Here is a 22,635-nt window from a genome sequence, read left to right as displayed (position 1 = left end):
GTTCAATATTCTTTATATTCTCTGTTACTTCACAACATTTTGCGTTTCTGATGTGAACTTCCTTCTCTGCGGAAGGATACCAAGGCTGCCCTGCCTTGTTCTGAGGGTATTATTCCCTGGTTTCAAACCCGAGATCCTGGAAAAAAAAATCCATACCTGAAAACGTAAACTGAGATTACCTTGGACCAGGACCCAGTAACTCACAACGACGGATGCTCTAACAGGCTTTACAACAAAGAAAAAGGTTTGAAAGCGATATCGTGCCAGCGACGGTGCAGAGTACATTAAAAAAATGACGCTAACTTCATAAAAACGTTTCCTGAAGATTGTGACAGCGCGGATGTTAGAATTCTGGAAGCGCTGGCAGATTCAGTTCTGAGTTAAGCAGCACAAGCCAAAACAACTGCCGTAGTAAGATAGCACAGCCAGAGGTAAGGCCTATGAGTGTGTGCATAAATTAGGTTTCCCTGGGGCCATTTTTCCCGAGCTAAAACGAAAATGTGTGAGCTGGAGGCTAAGAAGCTGGGAGCTAGCTCACGCTAACTCAGCTCAGGGGGAACGCTCGACCCCGTTTATGGTGACCCCAGTAAGGGGCTTTGAAGGCAAGTGAGAAGCAGAGGTAGCTGATCACTGCCTTCCTCTGCAGAGTCTTCCTTGGTGTTTCCCCACTCCTCCACTTGCACCTGCTGGAATGGCCTTGGGTCAGCCAGAGCTCTGGCAGAGGTTGTCCTTGAAAGGGCAGCTGCTGTGAGAGCCCTCTCCAGCCCCACCCACCTCACAGGGTGTCTGTTGTGAGGGGAGAAGACATAGGAGATTGTAAGCCGCTCTGAGTCTCTGATTCAGGGAGAAGGGTGGGATATAAATGTGCAATTCTTCTTCTTCTCCTCCTCCCGTTAAAGTACCAGCCCTGCTTAATTTTTGAGATCTTTTTCATGCCGCCTTCCTGACCTCCTCCAACCGATCAGGACAAAGTCCTGAGCAAGGTTTCTAGAAGATGAGGCATTTAATTTTAATATGCTTTGATTTTTAAAAGTGTTCTAGTTCCTCCCTGAGCTTGCTTGCTGGGTATATGAACACATGAAGCCACCTTCTACTGAATCAGACCCTCTTTGGTCCATCAAAGTCAGTATTGTCTGGCAGTGGCTCTCCAAAGTTTCAAGCTGAGGTTTTTCACGCCTATTTGCCTGGACCCTTTTTAGTTGGAGGTGCCGAGGATTGAACCTGGGACCTTCTGCTTACCAAGCAGATGCTCTTCCACTGAGCCACAGCCCCATTCATAGCTCTCCAGGGTCTCAAGCTGAGGTTATTCACACCTATTTGCCTGGACCCTTTTTAGTTGGAGATGCTGGGGATTGAACCTGGGACCTTCTGCTTACCAAGCAGATGCTCTACCACTGAGCCACAGCCCCATTCATGGCTCCCCAGGTTCTCATGCTGAGGTTATTCACACCTATTTGCCTAGACCCTTTTTATTTGGAGATGCCAGGGATTGAACCTGGGACCTTCTGCTTACCAAGCAGATGCTCTGCCACTGAGCCACAATCCCTCTCCAGTATGAACATATGAAGCCGCCTTCTACTGAATCAGACCCTCTTTCGTCCATCAAAGTCAGTATTGTCTACTCAGACTGGCAGCGGCTCTCCAAAGTTTCAAGCTGAGGTTTTTCACGCCTATTTGCCTGGACCCTTTTTAGTTGGAGATGCCGGGGATTGAACCTGGGACCTTCTTCTTACCAAGCAGATGCTCTTATCACTGAGCCACAGTCCCATTCATGGCTCTCCAGGGTCTCAAGCTGAGGTTTTTCACAACTATTTGCCTGGACCCTTTTTAGTTGGAGATGCTGGGGATTGAACCTGGGACCTTCTACTTCTCAAGCAGATGCTCTACCAGTGAGCCACAGCCCCATTCATGGTTCTCCAGGGTCCCAAGCTGAGGTTTTTCATACCTATTTGCCTGGACCCTTTTTAGTTGGAGATGCCGGGGATTGAACCTGGGACCTTCTGCTTACCAAGCAGATGCTCTACCACTGAGCCACAGCCCCATTCATGGCTCTCCAGGGTTTCAAGCTGAGTTTTTTCATGCCTACTTGGCTGGACCCTTTTTAGTTGGAGATGCCAGGGACTGAACCTGGGACCTTCTGCTTACCAAGCAGATTCTCTACCACTGAGCCACCGTCCCTCCCCTTATGGGATAAAAAACAAAGTCAAGTAAATGAATAAAAACCCCTTCCATCTCTTACAGCTGCAATCAGTGTACTAACTCGAAGGAGTACTGGATGCCCGTGCAGTGGCCTTGAGTTTTAAGAGGGCAGTGCAGGGAGACCTGCTTCCCCAGTTGCTGACACCGGTATTCCCTGAGCTGAGAATAGCGAAATAGAGTCTTGGACAGTGTTCAAGCTGAGTTAGTGTGAGCTAGCTTACAGTTTTTTAGCCTCCGGCTCACACATGTAGTCCAACCCCCCTTGCTCAATGCAGAATCAGCTTAGAACACCCCCAACAAGTGTTCATCCAGCTGCTGCTTAAAGACTGCCAGTGGGGGGGAGGGGAGTTCACCACCTCCCTCCATAGCTGATTCCACTGTTGAAGAACTCTTCCTGTAAAAAAACGTTTTCCTAATATCCAGCCAGTACCCTCCTTAATTTAAACCCGTTATCAAATATTAATAGGATAAAATGGAGGAGGAGAATGATGTAATTTGCTTTGGGTCCTCATTGAAGTGAAGAGGGGGAGTATAAATGAAATAAATGTGTTTGATTCTTGGAGAAACGGTATCCGTATCTGTCTTTGGCCACAAATCTTTCCTTGTTTCAAAAGCCAAGGCATTCCCTTTTCTTTCCTTGAGGCTGCATTCAGGTTATTAACTAGTGAGAGCCAGTTTGGTGTAGTGGTGAAGTGCGCAGACTCTCATCTGAGAGTACCATGTTTGATTCCCCGCTCCTTCACTTGCAGCTGCTGGAATGGCCTTGGGTCAGCCATAGCTTTCGCAGGAGTTGTCTTTGAAAGGGCAGCTTTCTGCGAGAGCTCTCTCAGCCCCACCCACCTCACAGGGTGTGTCTGTTGTGGGGGAGGAAGGGAAAGGAGATTGTGAGCCGCTCTGAGACTCTTTGGAGTGGAGGGTGGGATATAAATCCAATATCTTCATCTACCTCACAGAGTGTCTGTTGTGGGGGAAGAAGGCAAAGGAGATTGTCAGCCGCTCTGAGACGCTTCAGAGTGGAGGGTGGGATATAAATCCAATATCTTCATCTACCTAACAGGGTGTCTGTTGTGGGGGAGGAAGGGAAAGAAGCTTGTCAGCCGCTCTGAGACGCTTCGGTGTGGAGGGCGGGATATAAATCCAATATTTTCATCTACCTCACAGGGTGTCTGTTGTGGGGGAGGAAGGCAAAGGAGATTGTGAGCCGCTGTGAGACTCTGATTCAGAGAGAAGGGCAGGGTATAAATCTACAGTCTCCTCTTCCTTCTCCTCCTTCCACTTCTTTGTCCCGTTTAAGACTTCCGACATAATCGCGGTTATTTCTACTAAATCTCATCAGGGTTGTCTTTTTGTTTCAGTTGCTCTCAACAAAACTGCCCTACTGTCGAGAGAACGTGTGTCTGGCTTACGGACAGGAGTGGTCTGTGTACGCCGTCGGGTCCCAGGCTCACGTGTCGTTTCTGGACCCCCGGCAGCCTTCCCACAACGTCAAATCGGTCTGTTCCAGGGAGCGAGGCAGCGGTAAGGACCCTCTGTACCCCCCCCCTTTTTTAAAGGATTTTATTTCTTTATTTTGTGAGAATGACGGGCCAATTTAAAAGCCAGTCTGTGTCAGATAGCGCAAACAGTTGCGGTAAGATAATATGGAAGGAAAGATCAGGAAAACTAAATTTGGCTCTGATTGGCAAATCAGTAATAAAAAATTAACGAGATGCAATATTTCTCTCCTGGCTTACCTTCTTTCTGTTTATGGCTGCTTTGAATTTGGCCAGAAATAATACAGATATAAGAAGAAGAAGACAACATTGGATTTATATTCCGCCCTCCGCTCAAGAGGCTCAGAGCGGCTCACAATCTCCTTTATCTCTCTCCCCCACAACAGACACCCTGTGAGGTGGGTGGGACTGGAGAGGGCTCTCACAGCAGCTGGCCTTTCAAGGACAACCTCTGCCAGAGCTATGGCTGACCCAAGGCCGTGCTGGCAGGTGCAAGTGGAGGAGTGGGGAATCAAACCTGGTTCTCCCAGATTTCTCCCAGACTTAACCACTACACCAAACTGGCTTTCTTACCAGAAGAAGATGATGATATTGGATTTATATCCCGCCCTCCACTCCGAAGAGTCTCAGAGCAGCTCACAATCTCCTTTCCCTTCCTCCCCCACAACAGACACCCTGTGAGGTAGATGAAGCTATTGGATTTATATCTCGCCCTCCACTCCGAAGAGTCTCAGAGCGGCTCACAATCTCTTTTCCCTTCCTCCCCCAAAACAGACACCTGTGAGGTAGATGAAGATATTGGATTTATATCCCGCCCTCCACTCTGAAGAGTCTCAGAGCGGCTCACAATCTCCTTTCCCTCCCTCCCCCACAACAGACACCCTGTGAGGTAGATGAAGATATTGGATTTATATCCCGCCCTCCACTCCGAAGAGTCTCAGAGCGGCTCACAATCTCCTTTCCCTTCCTCCCCCACAACAGACACCCTGTGAGGTAGATGAAGATACTGGATTTATATCCCGCCCTCCACTCCGAAGAGTCTCAGAGCGGCTCACAATCTCCTTTCCCTTCCTCCCCCACAACAGGCACCCTGTGAGGTAGATGAAGATATTGGATTTATATCCCACCCTCCACTCCAAAGAGTCTCAGAGCAGCTCACAATCTCCTTTACCTTCCTCCCCACAACAGACACCCTGTGAGGTAGATGAAGATATTGGATTTATATCCCACCCTCCATTCCAAAGAGTCTCAGTGTGGCTCACAATCTCCTTTCCCTTCCTCCCCCACAACAGACACACTGTGAGGTAGATGAAGATATTGGATTTATATCCCGCCCTTCACTTCGAAGGGTCTCAGAGTGGCTCACAGTCTCCTTTCCCTTCCTCCCCCACAACAGACACACTGTGAGGTAGATGATGATATTGGATTTATATCCCGCCCTCCACTCCGAAGAGTCTCAGAGCGGCTCACAATCTCCTTTCCCTTCCTCCCCCACAACAGGCACCCTGTGAGGTAGATGAAGATACTGGATTCATATCCCACCCTCTACTCCGAAGAGTCTCAGAGCGGCTCACAATCTCCTTTCCCTTCCTCCCCCACAACAGGCACCCTGTGAGGTAGATGAAGATACTGGATTCATATCCCACCCTCTACTCCGAAGAGTCTCAGAGCGGCTCACCATCTCCTTTCCCTTCCTCCCCCACAACAGACACCTTGTGAGGTAGATGAAGATATTGGATTTATATCCCGCCCTCCACTCCGAAGAGTCTCAGAGCGGCTCACAATCTCCTTTCCCTTCCTCCCCCACAACAGACACCCTGTGAGGTAGATGAAGATATTGGATTTATATCCCGCCCTCCACTCTGAAGAGTCTCAGAGCGGCTCACAATCTCCTTTACCTTCCTCCCCCCACAACAGACACCCTATGAGGTGGATGGGGCTGAGAGAGCTCTCACAGCAGCTGCCCTTTCAAGGACAACCTCTGCCAGAGCTATGGCTGACCCAAGGCCATTCCAGGAGGTGCAAGTGGAGGAGTGGGGAATCAAACCCGGTTCTCCCAGATAAGAGTCCGCACACTTCACCACTACAACAAACTAAAGCTATGTCATAGCAGAGGTATGACAAAGCTTTAGAAACTGATATCTAAGAAAAATCTGTCCATGACGTTTGACACCAGCAGAAGTATCCAAATCGATTACAAGGAAAATTCTATAAAGAATAACTAAAGGCGAAAGTCAAGGTAGTCCCCTGTGCAAGCACCAGTTGTTTCCGACTCCGAGGTGACGTCGCACCATGATGTTTTCATGGCAGGCTTTTAATGCGGTGGTTTGGCCTTGCCTTCCCCAGTCATCTGCACTTTCCCCCCAGCAAGCTATCGGCCTCGGAAAGATGGAAGGCTGAGTCAACCTTGAGCTGGCCACCTGAACCCAGCTTCTGCCGGGATCGATCTCAGGTCGTGAGCAGAGCTTGGACTGCAGTACTGCAGCTTTACCACTCTGCGCCACAGGGCCACCTAAAGAGTAACGACGAGCATTCTAATCTGGATAACGATGGAAAGATCAGGATCGTCTACCAAAGGATGAAACTGCTGAATCAACCAAATCTAGGGGAAGGGAAAACCATTAGCAGCAACTGGGAGGACCAGGAGCTTTCAAGAGGATCTCCAAACTACAAACCTCAAAATTTTCCAAAACCCAAGTCGACACAGGGGCCCTCTTTATCTTGTTGGGATGTGAAGATTGGGACCCACCATCGTCTTGTGTGGTTCGTTATGGGTGCTAATTTGAGCCAGTTTGATGTAGTGGTTAAGTGCGCGGACTCTTATCTGGGAACACCAGGCATGATTCCCCACTCCTCCACTTGCACCTGCTGGAACGGCCTCGGGTCAGCCATAGCCCTGGGAGAGGTTGTCCTTGAAAGGGCAGCTGCTTTGAGAGCTCTCTCAGCCCCACAGGGTGTCGGTGGGGGTGGGGGAGAAGGTAGAGGAGATTGTGAGCCGCTCTGAGATTCAGAGTATATGGTGGGATATAAATCCAATATCATCATCATCTTTGATTGGCCATCGGAGGTTTGATTGGGTAAGAAGATTTTCTTTAAAACGGTGCTTTGGCAGCTGCTGCCACCACAGCACAAGGACTGCGTGACTGTAAAGGTATGTCCGCCCTTGGTCTCATATGAACATATGAAGCTGCCTAATACTGAATCAGACCCTCACTCCATCAATGTCAGTATTGTCTACCCAGACTGACAGCGGCTCTCCAGGGTCTCAAGCTGAGGTTTTTCACGCCTATTTACCTGGACCCTTTTTTGGAGATGACAGGGATTGAACCTGGGACCTCCTGCTTCCCAAGCAGATGCTCTACCACTAAGCCACAGCCCCATTCATGGCTCTCCAGGGTCTCAAGCTGAGGTTTTTCACGCCTACTTGCCTGGACCCTTTTTAGTTGGAGATGCCAGGGATTGAACCTGGGACCTTCTGCTTCTCAAGCAGATGCTCTACCACTGAGCCACAGCCCCATTCATGGCTCTCCAGGGTCTCAAGCTGAGGTTTTTCATGCCTACTTGCCTGGACCCTTTTTAGTTGGAGATGCCAGGGACTGAACCTGGGACCTTCTGCTTATCAAGCAGATGCTCTACCACTGAGACACAGCCCCATTCATGGCTTTCCAGGGTCTCAAGCTGAGGTTTTTCATGCCTACTTGCCTGGGCCCTTTTTAGTTGGAGATGCCGGGGATTGAACCTGGGACCTTCTGCTTACCAAGCAGATGCTCTACCACTGAGCCACATCCCCATTCATGGCTCTCCAGGGTCTCAAGCTGAGGTTTTTCACACCTATTTACCTGGACCCTTTTTTGGAGATGACAGGGATTGAACCTGGGACCTCCTGCTTCCCAAGCAGATGCTCTACCACTAAGCCACAGCCCCATTCATGGCTCTCCAGGGTCTCAAGCTGAGGTTTTTCACGCCTACTTGCCTGGACCCTTTTTAGTTGGAGATGCCAGGGATTGAACCTGGGACCTTCTGCTTCTCAAGCAGATGCTCTACCACTGAGCCACAGCCCCATTCATGGCTCTCCGGGGTCTCAAGCTGAGGTTTTTCATGCCTACTTGCCTGGACCCTTTTTAGTTGGAGATGCCAGGGACTGAACCTGGGACCTTCTGCTTATCAAGCAGATGCTCTACCACTGAGCCACAGCCCCATTCATGGCTTTCCAGGGTCTCAAGCTGAGGTTTTTCATGCCTACTTGCCTGGACCCTTTTTAGTTGGAGATGCCGGGGATTGAACCTGCGACCTTCTGCTTACCAAGCAGATGCTCTACCACTGAGCCACATCCCCATTCATGGCTCTCCAGGGTCTCAAGCTGAGGTTTTTCACACCTATTTGCCTGGACCCTTTTTAGTTGGAGATGCCGGGGATTGAACCTGGGACCTTCTGCTTACCAAGCAGATGCTCTACCACTGAGCCACAGCTCCATTCATGGCTCTCCAGGGTCTCCAGCTGAGGTTATTCACGCCTATTTGCCTGGACCTTTTTTAGTTGGAGATGCCGGGGATTAGCCCTGACCCGGATGGCCCAGGCTAGCCCGTTCTCATCAGATCTCGAAACCTAAGCAGAGCCAGTCCTGGTTAGTACTTGGATGGGAGACCTCCAAGGAAGAAGAGTTAGTGTTATACCCCGCCCTTCCCTACCCGAAGAAATCTCAGAACAGCTTACAATCTCATTCCCTTCCCACAGTAGACAGCAGGTGGGGCTGAGAGAAGAAGATGAAGATACTGGTTTTATATCCCACCCTATACTCTGAATCTCATAGTCTCAGAGCGGTCACAATCTCCTATATCTTCTTCCCCCACAACAGACACCCTGTGGGGTGGGTGGGGCTGAGAGGGCTCTCACAGGAGCTGCCCATTCAAGGACAACTCCTACAAGAGCTATGGCTGACCCAAGGCTATTGCTGACCCAATGGCCCATCCAGTCCGACACTCTGTGTCACATAAGAACATAAGAGAAGCCATGTTGGATCAGGCCAATGGCCCCTCCAGTCCAACACTCTGTGTCGCACAAGAGAAGCCCTGTTGGATCAGGGCAAAGGCCCATCCGGTCCCACACTCTGTGTCACATAAGAACATAAGAGAAGCCCTGTTGGATCAGGCCAGTGGCCCATCCAGTCCAGCACTCTGTGTCACAGAAGAACATAAGAGAAGCTATGTTGGATCAGGCCAAAGGCCCATGCAGTCCAACACTCGGTGTCACGTAAGAACATAAGAGAAGCCCTGTTGGATCAGGCCAAAGGCCCATCCAGTCCAGCACTCTGTGTCACAGAAGAACATAAGAGAAGCCCTGTTGGATCAGGCCAGTGGCCCATTCAATCCAACACTCTGTGTCACATAAGAACATAAGAGAAGCCCTGTTGGATCAGGCCAATGGCCCATCCAGTCCAACACTCTGTGTCACATAAGAACATAAGAGAAGCCCTGTTCTATCAGGCCAGTGGCCCATCCAGTCCAACACTCGGTGTCACACAGTGGCTAAAAAACCCTATGTGCCATCAGGAGGTCCACCATTTGGGTAGAAGCCCTCCCACTGTTGCCCCTCTGAAGCACCAAGAATACAGACCACCATTGCCCCAGGCAGAGAGTTCCAACAATACGCTGTGGCTAATAGCCACTGATGGCCCTCTGCTCTAGATGTTTATCCAATCCCCACTTGAAGCTGGCTATGCTTGTAGCCACCACCACCACTGCCATAAATTGTCTGTGACTTGACAGAACTTTATTCCCCCCTCTCCCTTGATGCATTGCTTCAAGGGAATTCTGGGCCTCCAGTCAAGCGTCCTCCATTGCCTCCTGAAGCCTCTTGTGCTCTGCTCACTGCCTGTTTCCTTCTTGCTTCTTTTATGGGATTAAAATGCGGCCGACTTACCATCTGTTTCCCATGTCTGTTAGGACATGAGAATAAATATGTGAAGTCGTGGAATGGGTTCGGATCTGCTGAGCCTTAAATCACTCAGTGCTTAGCTGCTGCTCTGGTTGTGTTTGGGGGCGGGGGGGGGGGTGAGGGAAGCTTATGTGTCTTACCTTAAGGGAGCATGAGCAGGCAATTTGTCACCTTCTCAGGTTGCACCAGCCAGGCTCTCTGGCTTCAAGGGTGTGCCCAAAATAGTTCCAAGGGGAGATGCTTACAAGAGGTGTTTTCCCATTAACTGGGGCACAGTCTGTGCTTCTGGTTTGACGCTAAGAGCTTCAGGGGGTAGCCGTGTCGGTCTAGATTCAACCCAAGAGCACCACAGTTAGAGACCAATGAGAGTTTCAGGGTATGAGCTTTTGAGGGTCAAAACTCTGTACATCAGAGGCAAGGATCCTTTGTCCCTCTTCAGCCCCCAGAGGACGGGGGTAGCCCTTCTGAATCTGTGAATGAACTCGAGTTCAACAATCTCACGTTGCAATCCCCCTTCGAAGCCTTTCTGTCTGAGGCCTGCCAGTCTTGGGTCAGCAGTGGAATTCTTACCTCGCTGCAGATGCTAATTTCTGTCCTTAAAACATTCCTTTTTGTGTTCTAATCAAGCGGATTACGTTTTGTATCGTACCTTTGACCTTGAGTGCCCCTTCTTTGCCACACCCACCTTCAGAATGTTTGGGTTACGTTTATTAGATTTATATCCCGCCCTTCCCGCCGAGAACAGAAGGGCTCAGAGATCCCTGTTCTAACTCGCATCTGCCAAAGTGAACTTGGGCTCTTCAAAGTGCACACCCTGAAAACTTGGTTAGTTGGTTGCTCAGGTGCCCTTGGGCTTGAATCTAGCTGGTTTGATGTGAATGATTTGAACCCCGGGCGGGGGAGAAAGGGTGCTTTGGAATGCTGGAGTTTCAATGTGTACTCCAGTTCAGGGTTGCCCGTTTTGGGCGGCGGTAGGAAAGTGCTCCGGTCGCACCTGGGGGACAATCAAAACTTTTTTGAGAAGTGACGTTTCGAGAGCCAGCACTGCCTTTATCAGATACGGCCCCCTGACGGCGATGCTGATTCTCTGAACTTATTGCAGATGACAAGAGGGGTGGGCAGGAATGGGGGCAGGGGGAGGTTAGGTGCATCAGGTCAGGAGAAGATGGGCAGGAAGGGCTGTATCCATGCTTAGTTCGCGTGGCCCTTCCTTGCACACCCAGGGAAATGCCAATCACCGCTTTGGAACCAGGAGGCAATTTTCCACCAGGCCGGTTTGGCCAGGCATCCTGGAGGTTTTTTTCTCCCATCCTCTGGGCGTGCAGCGGGGGTCACTGGATGTGTGTGTCGGAGGGGGGTCTCTGTGAATTTCCTACATTGTGTAGGGGGTGGACTAGATGACCCTGGAGATCCCTTCCGACTCTATAAGAACATAAGAGAAGCCATGTTAGATCAGGCCAATGGCCCATCCAGTCCAACACTCTGCGTCACAAAGTGGCAAAAAAATTATATATATATACACACACACACACACACTGAGGCTAATAGCCACTGATGGACCTCTGCTCCATATGACTCTATATGACTCCACAGACTCTATGATTCTGTGTTTGGTGTAGTGGCTAAGTGTGCGGACTCTTATCTGGGAGAACCGGGTTTGATTCCCCACTCCTCCACTCGCAGCTGCTGGAATGGCCTAGGGTCAGCCATGGCTCTCGCCGGAGTTGTCCTTGAAAGGGCAGCTTCTGTCATAGCTCTCTCAGCCTCACCCACCTCACAGGGTGTCTGTTGTGGGGGGAGAAGATATAGGAGATTGTAAGCCGCTCTGAATCTCTGATTTAGAGAGAAGGTCGGGGTATAAATCTGCAGTCGTCGTCTTCTTGATTCCCCACTCCTCCACTTGCAGCTGCTGGAATGGCCTAGGGTCAGCCATGGCTCTCGCAGGAGTTGTCCTTGAAAGGGCAGCTTCTGTCATAGCTCCCTCAGCCCCACCCACCTCACAGGGTGTCTGTTGTGGGGGGAGAAGATTTGGGAGATTGTAAGCCGCTCTGAATCTCTGATTTAGAGAGAAGGTCGGGGTATAAATCTGCAGTCATCTTCTTCTTGATTCCCCACTCTTCCACTTGCAGCTGCTGGAATGGCCTTGGGTCAGCCATAGCTCTCACAGGAGTTGTCCTTGAAAGGGCAGCTTCTGTCATAGCTCTCTCAGCTCCATCCACCTCACAGGGTGCCTGTTGTGGTGGAGGAAGGGAAGGGAGATTGTGAGCTGCTCTGAGACTCTTGTCCTTGAACGGGCAGCTTTTGGGAGAGCCCTCTCAGCCCCACCCACCTCACAGGGTGTCTGTTGTGAGGGGAGAAGACATAGGAGATTGTAAGCCGCTCTGAGTCTCTGTCCTTGAAAGCGCAGCTGCTGTGAGAGCCCTCTCAGCCCCACCCACCTCACAGGGTGTCTGTTGTGGGGGAAGAAGATATAGGAGATTGTAAGCCACTCTGAGTCTCTGATTCAGAAAGAAGAACGGGGATATAAATCTGCAGTCGTCGTCTTCTTTTTGGAAAGTCAAACCTCTCCTCGTCAGATATGTGTTCTCTGCCAGTTTGCCAGGTGAAACGCCCCGAATCTAGTTTTTCTACTGCAGACTAGCGCCCCGAAACTGTCTCTCGGGTGGCCGACGCCCGCCGAAGTGGAGCCGGTTTTAGGGAAGCCCCGCAAAGCCGCGGGCACACGCCTTCTTCCCGCTAACCGCGCAGAGTAACACCCCCTCCCCGCTCCGTCTTCCATGACAGGGATCCGCTCGGTGAGCTTCTACGAACACATCATCACGGTGGGGACGGGGCAGGGGTCGCTGCTGTTCTACGATATCCGAGCCCAGAGGTTCCTGGACGAGAAGCCGCCGCAGAGCTGCTGCGGATCGAAGACGGGAGGAAGCGAGATCCTCAAGCTGTCCACCGGCAAAGGCTGGCTGGTGAGTAGCTCATGGCGTTCGGGGGGGGGGAGAGGGGCATGCTAGGAGCCTCATCCTGGGAACGGTCAAAATCTGGATGCCTTGTTCCTGGCCATGAGGTACAGAACAGTAGTTCAGCGGAGGAGTTCGGGGCGGTGGAATGTTGTTGTTCTCTTAATGTGCTTCCGGACTCAAATTGAGCTGTTCTGCTACAGACTGACGTGGGTCTGCTACAGACCCAAAGGGTGATTAACATGTGGAACTCACTGCCACAGGAGGTGGCGGCGGCCACAAGTATAGCCACCTTCAAGAGGGGTTTGGATAAAAATATGGAGCAGAGGTCCATCAGTGGCTATTAGCCACAGTGTGGGTGTATATATAAAATTTTTTGCCTCTGTGTGACACAGAGTGTTCGACTGGATGGGCCGTTGGCCTGATCCAACATGGCTTCTCTTATGTTCTTATGTGACACAGAGTGTTCGACTGGGTGGGCCGTTGGCCTGATCCAACATGGCTTCTCTTATGTTCTTATGGTCGCCCTCTGGAACCATCACTGTTCCGTGGTCCTCTCGCGCTTTCGTTGGGTTCGACCCGGGGTGGCCAAACTCGCTTAATGCAGGAGCTGCACGGAATAAACGTCAGGTGTTTGAGAGCCAAGTGACAGGAAGAAAGGGAGGAAGGGGATAGAGGGAGAAAGAAAGCAACTTTTAACTTTAAATGCATTTTTTTCCCAAGCCACGGGCTGGCTTGGCTTGGAGAAGTGATTTAAAGGGACATATGCCATGGTTGGGTGGTGGGGGCTTTGAGAGCCGCACAATATGTGTGAAAGAGACACGCTCCCGGGCCTTTTAAAATATAGCAGGGGTGGCCAGCGGTAGCTCTCCAGATGTTTTTTGCCTACAACTCCCATCTGGCCATGCTGGCTGGGGCTGATGGGAGTTGTAGGCAAAAAACATCTGGAGAGCTACTGTTGGCCACCCCTGAAATATAGGGTTGGCCAGGCCTCAGATTCAGCAGGAGCTCACAGGAGCACAGCTCCTGAACCTTTCTGAGGGTTCCCTCTCTTCCTCCCCATCTACCTAGCTTGTCCATTGAATAGTTAGTGCAGCTGCATAACAACCCCTGGATTAGGAGAGCGGGCAGCCAGCCAGCCACCAGGGGCTTTGCCAGCAGCCCTCATTAACCCCTGGAGAAGCCCATGCCACCCTTTCTCCACTTCTGATGTGATTTGGGGCAGCAGGTGTCTTGCTGGCCATTTGACTGGGGACAGGATGGCCCGTGAGAGCCCCAGGTGAACGAGGCCTGCTTGGGTTGGCTGGATCTCTAGCCAGCCCAAGCAGACCTCGCTCGCCCAGGGCTCTCCTTTCTTGCATCATATGCTAATGAGTTATGCTAATGAGCTCCGCCACCTATTTTTTCTACAAAACGACCCCTGGGATTGGCTATAGTAGCGTTTCTGTTGGGTTGGGGCCTTGGATCCAAAGTCTCTTCAGGCGGGTTCTTTAGAGGTGAGCGAGAAACAAACGAACCGCGGATAGATCACGGGCCAAATATTAAGCCAACAATAAATTTCTATTTTTCACAGCAATGATACTATCCAATATCTCAGCAGATCGAAATTTTCAAATCTCATCGCATAAATTCGGCTGTTTTGGATCCATGTTTTCAGCATATAAGCCATACGAGGACTAAATTGTCCTTGATTTTTTTTTTGAACCAAACAGGCAACTTATCAGTGAGTTTTTGAAGCACTTTGCTGCGAAAGGTCAAGGGCTAGCACCAGTGCTTCAATCTTGCCCTTTGAATCGAGTGAGAAGACGTCAGCACTTAATGGATTTGACCTACAGATTAACTGCTATGGACACTTGGCTGAAGGTTCTGAACTGCGTATAAATTTATGCGATTGGATTTGAAATTTTCCTATGAAAAAAAGTTCCCTATGAAGAAAGGTTTAAACGCTTGGGGCTCTTTAGCTTGGAGAAACGTCAACTGCGGGGTGACATGATAGAGGTTTACAAGATAATGCATGGGATGGAGAAGGTAGAGAAAGAAGTACTTTTCTCCCTTTCTCACAATACAAGAACTCGTGGGCATTCGATGAAATTGCTGAGCAGACAGGTTAAAATGGATAAAAGGAAGTCCTTCTTCACCCAAAAGGTGATTAACACGAATTCACTGCCACAGGAGGTGGTGGCGGCTACAAGCATAGCCAGCTTCAAGAGGGGTTTGGATAAAAATATGGAGCAGAGGTCCATCAGTGACTATTAGCCACAGTGTGTGTGTGTGTGTGTATATATATATAGGCCACTGTGTGACACAGAGTGTTGGACTGGATGGGCCATTGGTCTGATCCAACAGGGCTTCTCTTATGTTCTTATGTAACACAGAGTGTTGGACTGGATGGGCCATTGGTCTGATCCAACATGGCTTCTCTTATGTTCTTATGTGACACAGAGTGTTGGACTGGATGGGCCACTGGCCTGATCCAACATGGCTTCTCTTCTGTTCTTATGTGACACAGAGTGTTGGACTGGATGGGCCATTGGTCTGATCCAACATGGCTTCTCTTCTGTTCTTATGTGACACAGAGTGTTGGACTGGATGGGCCATTGGTCTGATCCAACATGGCTTCTCTTCTGTTCTTATGTGACACAGAGTGTTGGACTGGATGGGCCATTGGTCTGATCCAACATGGCTTCTCTTCTGTTCTTATGTGACACAGAGTGTTGGACTGGATGGGCCATTGGCCTGATCCAACAGGGCTTCTCTTATGTTCTTATGTGACACAGAGTGTTGGACTGGATGGGCCATTGGCCTGATCCAACATGGCTTCTCTTATGTTCTTATGATCTGCTGAGATATTAGATACTATTATTGTTGTAAAAATAGAAATTTATCGTTGGTTTAATATTTGGTTCATTGTCTATCCACGGCTATTTTGTTCCTTGGTCACAGCTCGTTCTGTGGATCTCTTAGGGTTTTTTAGAAGGGACAGCACAAAAACTTTCTAGAATGAAAACCGAGGCATTTGCTGTATCAGTCATTTGTTTATTTATTTAAAACTTTTATTAGCCACCATTCTGACTTGCAGAACTCAATGTCAGTAAAGCACTTATAAAATGCATAAAAGGTAGCAGTTGAAAGTCTTGATTAGGACTGCCGGTGAATTTAGAATGAGTCCAATGTAGTCCTAAATAAAACTGTTTTCCAGTGCCCCCTGAAGATTCAAAGTGAGAGGGCCCGGCACATCTCTTTTGAAAGGTTGTTCCAGAATTGTGGGGCTACCACTGAAAAGGTTCTGTGTGATGTCCCACCAGACCCAGCCTCTTTGATGGATGAGACAGTCAGGATGCCCCCACCTTAATGTTACTGTTGGGGTGCCCCGCTTCCTAAAACATTATGGATTTCTCTGTGCTCTTGGTGGAGGCAGGAGAGATACGTGGGCCAAGTGGAGATACATTTGGGGAGCCAGTTTGGTGTAACGGTTGAGTGTGTGGACTCTTATCTGGGAGAACCAGGTTTGATTCCCCACTTCTCCACATGCACCTGTTGATGTGACTGACTCAAGATCACAAGCTTTTGCAGCTGTTTCTCTCAAGAGCAGTTTAAGAGAACATAAGAGAAGCCATGTTGGATCAGGCCAATGGCCCATCCAGTCCAACACTCTGTGTCACATAAGAACATAAGAGAAGCCATGTTGGATCAGGCCAATGGCCCATCTAGTCCAACACTCTGTGTCACATAAGAACATAAGAGAAGCCCTGTTGGATCAGGCCAATGGCCCATCCAGTCCAACACTCTGTGTCATATAAGAACATAAGAGAAGCCATGTTGGATCAGGCCAATGGCCCATCCAGTCCAATACACTGTGTCACACAGTGGCCAAAAAAACTCAGGTGCCATCAGGAGGTCCATCAGTGGGGCCAGGACACTAGAAGCCCTCCCACTGTGCCCCCCCCCCCAGCACCAAGAATCCAGAGCATCACAGCCCCAGACATAAGAACATAAGGGAAGCCAACACTGTGTGGTGCACAGTGGCCAAAAAACCCAGGTGCCATCAGGAGGTCCATCAGTGGGGCCAGGACACTAGAAGTCCTCCCACTGTGCCCCCCCCAGCACCAAGAATCCAGAGCATCACAGCCCCAGGCATAAGAACATAAGGGAAGCCAACACTGTGTGGTGCACAGTGGCCAAAAAACCCAGGTGCCATCAGGAGGTCCATCAGTGGGGCCAGGACACTAGAAGCCCTCCCACTGTGCCCCCCCCCAGCACCAAGAATCCAGAGCATCACAGCCCCAGGCATAAGAACATAAGGGAAGCCAACACTGTGTGGTGCACAGTGGCCAAAAAAACCAGGTGCCATCAGGAGGTCCATCAGTGGGGCCAGGACACTAGAAGCCCTCCCACTGTGCCCCCCCCAGCACCAAGAATCCAGAGCATCACAGCCCCAGGCATAAGAACATAAGGGAAGCCAACACTGTGTGGTGCACAGTGGCCAAAAAACCCAGGTGCCATCAGGAGGTCCATCAGTGGGGCCACGACACTAGAAGCCCTCCCACTGTTGCTCCTCCCAATAACCAAGAATACAGAGCATCACTTGCCCTAGACAGAGAGTTCCAACAATACACTGTGCCTAATAGCCACTGATGGACTTCTGCTTCAGATGTTGATCCAATCCCCTCTTGCAGCTGGCTATGCTTGTAGCCGCCACCACCTCCTGTGGCAGTGAATTCCCGTGTTAATCACCCCTTGAGTGAAGAAGGACTTCCTTTCATGCGTTCTAACCCGACTGCTCAGCAATTTCATTGGGTGCCCACGAGTTCTTGTATTGTGAGAAAGGGAGAAAAGGACTTCTGTCTCTTACTTCTTTCTCTTTCCGTTAGAACTCTCTCAGCTCCACCTCTGTCATAAGACAGGCAACGCTCCCTCTAACCTGTGGAGCGAGCAACAGTTCTGCTACCTGAACTGCTGGTATTAAAGTAGTGAGCGAGTGATTTGGCCTCTGCATAGATTAGTTTGCTCTGGGGCCAAAAGAAGGGGTGTGCTTTAGGCTAAAAAACTGTGAACTAGCTCACACTAACACCTTAGAAGAACACTGCTCACAGAGTGTCTGTTGTGGGCAGGGGAAGGGAAAAGGAGTTTGCAAGAAGACTTAAGATATTGGATTTATATCCTGCCCTCCACTCCGAAGAGTCTCAGAGCGGCTCACAATCTCCTTTATCTCCCTCCCCGACAACAGACACCCTGTGAGGTGGGTGGGGCTGAGAGGACTCTCACAGTAGCTGCCCTTTCAAGGACAACTCCTGCCAGAGCTATGGCTGACCCAAGGCCGTTCCAGGAGGTGCAAGTGGAGGAATGGGGAATGAAACCTGCAATTCTTCTTCTTCTTCTTCCTTCGACAGAATCATGACGAAACCTGGCGGAATTACTTCTCAGACATCAGCTTCTTCCCAAACGCCGTTTACACCCACTGCTACGACTCGTCCGGCACGAAACTCTTTGTGGCGGGAGGTCCCCTTCCGTCTGGACTCCACGGGAATTACGCCGGCCTCTGGAGCTAATAGCCGTTTCTGAACCCGGATCTCTAGCGCAACTTTTTTTTTTCTCTCTGAATCCCCTCCTCCTGCAACCCCACATTTTCTTTGCTTTCCCCCTCCTGAAAACAAAAACAAATGAATTGTGTGATAACATTGTTCTCTTCTGGTTTCGACGCAACTTGGGTTAACTTATCTTTTCCTTTTTTGGGGAGGGGGGGGCGCCACTACGAGGGGGAGCATTATCTTCTACCGGTCTCCCCCCAAAGTTTTGTATATTTTTGGAACAAATTTTTAATTTTTTTGTTTAATCTCCTTCGATCTTTATATGGCCGGGTTTTGGCCGCCGCCGCTCTCCCTCGTCCCTCTAATTGCGTTTCCCCCCCCCCAAACGGCTGAGTCTTCGCCCCGGGCTCGGGCTGACCGACCCGATGTGTGTCCTCCTTCCGCCCCCCCCACCCCTTACTTCACTGTGAGGTAGGAATCCTCCATTAGATCGGCTGCTGCCAAGCTTTCTGTGAAAGCCCGGGGGCTAGCGTGTGCGTGTGCGGGTGTGTGTGCGTGCACAGGTGATTATGTACATACGTGCAGGTAACTTTGTCAATCACATTACCTGGATTAAAAACTGACTTGTAATTAAAAGGAGATAAAAAAAATTTTTTAACAAAAAATATTTATATAGTGAGATGCCACTGCTTCGTCCACAGCGCTCAGCCTCCCCCCCTCCCCCTGCGCCACGTCATCCTTTTAAAAGTACAAGTTTAATGACGCTCCTCGTTGCATCATTGACGCGACGATGTCGCCTGTAGGCGGGGCCTGCCTCGCCTTTCCATTTGCCCTTCTCCTCCCGGTCTGCCCTCTTTTCCCCTCCCCCTTCCTCCAAACCCTCACTGGAAGTAGGGGACTCCGCCGTGAGATAAGTATCGCCCGAGAACGCTTTGTGTAGGAGAGATGGGGTACCAAAAGGCACAGGGAGGGACGGGTGCGGGGAATTGTGGGGTGGAGCGGGGAGGTCAGTGCATGCACAGCTGGAGCAGAGCTAGTGGGCTGGATACAGCCAATGAGAATCCTGCCCTCTCCCCAGAGCCGGGAAGGTTGCCCACACGGCTTTACTCAACCATCCATGGACGATGGAGTAACTGTCCCACAGCAGCCTACTTCCTTGCGTTGGCCGAAGGCTCATTGCGCCAGAGGAAAGAGCTGCCGTTAGTGAAATGCATCTCCAGGGTCCAACCCGCTTTCCTGCAAACTGACTAAATCATCCAACGGTGATGAGCGTCCCTGTAGGACCCTTCCCCCCAGTTGGGAATACGTTTCAGGCATTCACGCATTAAAGATCACGCCTATAACTTCTCACAGGTACACCTTAACGTCGTAAGGAGTGAAATAGTTCTACGTTTTCCAGACAGGGAAGCAGTCCAGAGGAAACGTGCCTATAAAATCTGAAAAGCCAAGCGCTCCCTCTGCAGAAAGCCGGTTCCTTCGGTAACAGGGTGTCTCTCTTCCTACGTGGGTGCTGAATCTTAAAAGCTTCTTTAAACTTGTCCTTTTAAGACAACCGGCCCATGCATCCGGCTTCAGTCTTGCCAATAGCCTCCTGCAGTCTCAGGGTTACACAACACCACCACGACAATTTTCTTTCATCCAAATAGCACACAGGACCAATCAGAGGTTAACGTGCCTTTCTCCGTTGGTACCTTGATCTTTGTCAAAGCTGCCTGCCGCAGGATTTGCCGTTTATCACTGTCTTTGAACTGGATTATTCGTTTTTGTCTTTTTTTCTAAAAAAGAGCGAGTGAGAGAGAGAGAGACGTTCTGAAACTGCAACCCACCTGTTCATTGAACTGTAACTTTTTTTCCCCCCCCATTTGATGTTCAGGAGTGTGGTGTATAAAATCGAAATATGTGGATTGGTCTTGAGTGCGAGTTTTTCCATCGAGTGCTGTGTGCTGTACGTGGCGGCGGGCTGGCGGGCTGCTTCGTTTCTGAGCGTGGGGATTTGTAAACGGTGTGGGGTCGAATGCCAGATCGGATGCTTTTATTTCCCACCTCCCAACCCCGAAAAAATCCGGGTCAAAGGAAAGTTACTTTTATTAACTAGTGTCCTTTGTCCTTTTAGAACCAAGTTGGAGTCCAGTAGCGCCTTTAAGACCAACAAAGTTTTATTCACGCATTCTAGGCCCGGCGTGATTTTGCCCATGGGGTCGCGAAGAGTTGGACTCGACTGTGTGACTGAATGACAACAGCAAAGCACACGAGAGGGGAGGGGAACCCATCTGGATTAGCACTTGGACGGAAGGACCCCCAAGGAAACCCACGGTTGTGTCGACTGCGGGGTGACCTGATAGGGGTTTACAAGATTATGCATGAGATGGAGAAAGTAGAGCAAGAAGTACTTTTCTCCCTTTCTCACAATACAAGAACTCGTGGGCATTCGATGAAATTGCTGAGCAGTAGGGTTAGAACGGATAAAAGGAAGTACTTCTTCACCCAAAGGGTGATTAACATGTGGAATTCACTGCCACAGGAGGTGGTGGCGGCTGCAAGCATAGCCAGCTTCAAGAGGGGATTAGATAAAAATATGGAACAGAGGTCCATCAGCAGCTATTAGCCACAGTGTGTATATATATGTATACATATATATATATATTTTTTTGGCCACTGTGTGACACAGAGTGTTGGACTGAATGGGCCATTGGCCTGAAACAACATGGCTTCTCTTATGTTCTTATGCCATGCAGAGGCAAGCAGTGGCAAACCACCTCTGTTCATCTCTTGCCTTGAACCCCTACGGGGTGTCCATGGCCCTGTTCACCCAGCGTGTTGAGTCCATGTTAAACTGACCCGGTTCTGTTCCGAATATCTTTGTTCTGGATATTATCGATCAGACTGCCATGCTGCAATTCGAATCACCCCACAGTGAAACCGTCTTCTTCCAGCACCATACAGTTTTTTTGTGTGTTTGTTTCTTTCACCATTAGGAGCATAATGCGTGTGTGCACATTATGTGCATGCGCTTAGGCCAAAAAACATGTGGTTATGCAGTTATGCACAGTTTGGTGTAGGAGGGCCAGTTTGGTGTAGTGGTTAAGTGTGCGGACTCTTATTTGGGAGAACCGGGTTTGATTCCCCACTCCTCCGCTTGCACCTGCTGGGATGGCCTTGGGTCAGCCGTAGCTCTCTTATCTGAGAGAACCGGGTTTGATTCCCCACTCCTCCACTTGCACCTGCTGGCATGGCCTCGGGTCAGCCATAGCTCTGGCAGAGGTTGTCCTTGAAAGGGCAGCTGCTGTGAGAGCCCTCTCAGCCCCACCCCACTCACAAGGTGTGTGTTGTGGGGGAGGAAGGGGAAGGAGATTGTGAGCCGCTCTGAGACTCTTCGGAGTGGAGGGCGGGATATAAATCCAATATCTTCATCTACCTCACAAGGTGTCTGTTGTGGGGGAGGAAGGGAAAGGAGATTGTGAGCCGCTCTGAGACTCTTCGGAGTGGAGGGCGGGATATAAATCCAATATCTTCATCTACCTCACAAGGTGTCTGTTGTGGGGGAGGAAGGGAAAGGAGATTGTGAGCCACTCTGAGACTCTTCGGAGTGGAGGGCGGGATATAAATCCAATATCATCATTATCATCATATTGCTAAGTAGTAAAAAAACATATGGTGAACGTAAACTGGATTTCTGAGGCTCCGTTTGCTCTGGGGCAGCCTTCAGACATCCGGAAGTTAGTTAATATCGCAGCAGAACTATCCAGATGGAGAAAACGACAAGGTGAAACCAGAGAGCTAAAAAAACACCACAAAGGAGCAGGTAACGAAATAATCCGGTTTGGAGAAGTCTTGGAGGGTGGCGACAACGATTGACTACCGGGAGCCAATCAGCCACTTTTAATCCAGTAGGAAACAGCAGCGACAACTGATTAAACTGTGCGTCTGAACGGGAGGAATGGTGGCTCAGTGTTAGAGCATCTGCTTGGCGAGGAGGGCGGGGTGTAAAAAAAAATTTAGTATTATCATTATTATTATTAAGCAGAAGGTTCAATCCCTGGCATCTCCATCTAAAAAGTGTCCAGGCATTTAGGCATGAAAAACCTCACCTTGAGACCCTGGAGAGCCATGAATGGGGCTGTGGCTCCGTGGAAGAGCATCTGCTTGGGAAGCAGAAGGTCCCAGGTTCAATCCCCGGCATCTCCAGCTCAAAAGGGTCCAGGCAAGTAGGCGTGAAAAACCTCAGCTTGAGACCCTGGAGAGCCATGAATGGGGCTGTGGCTCAGTGATAGAGCATCTGCTTGGTAAGCAGAAGGTCCCAGGTTCAATCCCCGGCATCTCCAACTCAAAAGGGTCCAGGCAAGTAGGCGTGAATAACCTCAGCTTGAGCCCCTGGAGAGCTGCTGCCGGTCTGAGTAGACAAGACTGACTTTGATGGACCAAGGGTCTGATTCAGTAGAAAGCAGCTTCATAAGTGTTAGGGAGGGACGGTGGCTGAGTAGTAGAGCATCTGCTTGGTAAGCAGAAGGTCCCAGGTTCAATCCCCGG

At 50.0% G+C, this 22,635-nt stretch overlaps 1 protein-coding gene and 4 non-coding genes across 5 annotated transcripts in view; 1 reads left to right on the top strand and 4 right to left on the bottom strand.

The window, feature by feature from the left end:
• The window catches only part of DCAF12 (DDB1 and CUL4 associated factor 12), a 76,777-nt gene extending 56,765 nt beyond the window's left edge, over positions 1–20,012 (top strand). The window contains exons 7-9 of the mRNA XM_060236244.1: positions 3,555–3,717; positions 12,411–12,589; positions 17,971–20,012. Of these exons, the coding sequence (XP_060092227.1) occupies positions 3,555–3,717; positions 12,411–12,589; positions 17,971–18,129 (501 nt within the window). The 3' untranslated portion in view covers positions 18,130–20,012. The remainder of the gene's footprint in view (positions 1–3,554; positions 3,718–12,410; positions 12,590–17,970) is intronic.
• On the bottom strand, positions 7,137–7,208 carry TRNAL-GAG (transfer RNA leucine (anticodon GAG)). The gene has a single exon. It is a non-coding gene; the product is annotated as a tRNA-Leu (tRNA).
• On the bottom strand, positions 7,411–7,482 carry TRNAT-GGU (transfer RNA threonine (anticodon GGU)). The gene has a single exon. It is a non-coding gene; the product is annotated as a tRNA-Thr (tRNA).
• On the bottom strand, positions 7,682–7,753 carry TRNAL-GAG (transfer RNA leucine (anticodon GAG)). Its single transcript has one exon. It is a non-coding gene; the product is annotated as a tRNA-Leu (tRNA).
• TRNAI-GAU (transfer RNA isoleucine (anticodon GAU)) lies at positions 7,819–7,890 on the bottom strand. The gene has a single exon. It is a non-coding gene; the product is annotated as a tRNA-Ile (tRNA).
• Positions 20,013–22,635: the final 2,623 nt, after the last annotated feature.

This window comes from Heteronotia binoei, chromosome 4 (assembly GCF_032191835.1).
Source record: "Heteronotia binoei isolate CCM8104 ecotype False Entrance Well chromosome 4, APGP_CSIRO_Hbin_v1, whole genome shotgun sequence".
Lineage (NCBI taxonomy): Eukaryota > Metazoa > Chordata > Lepidosauria > Squamata > Gekkonidae > Heteronotia > Heteronotia binoei.
This window is presented reverse-complemented; position numbering and strand designations above follow the sequence as displayed.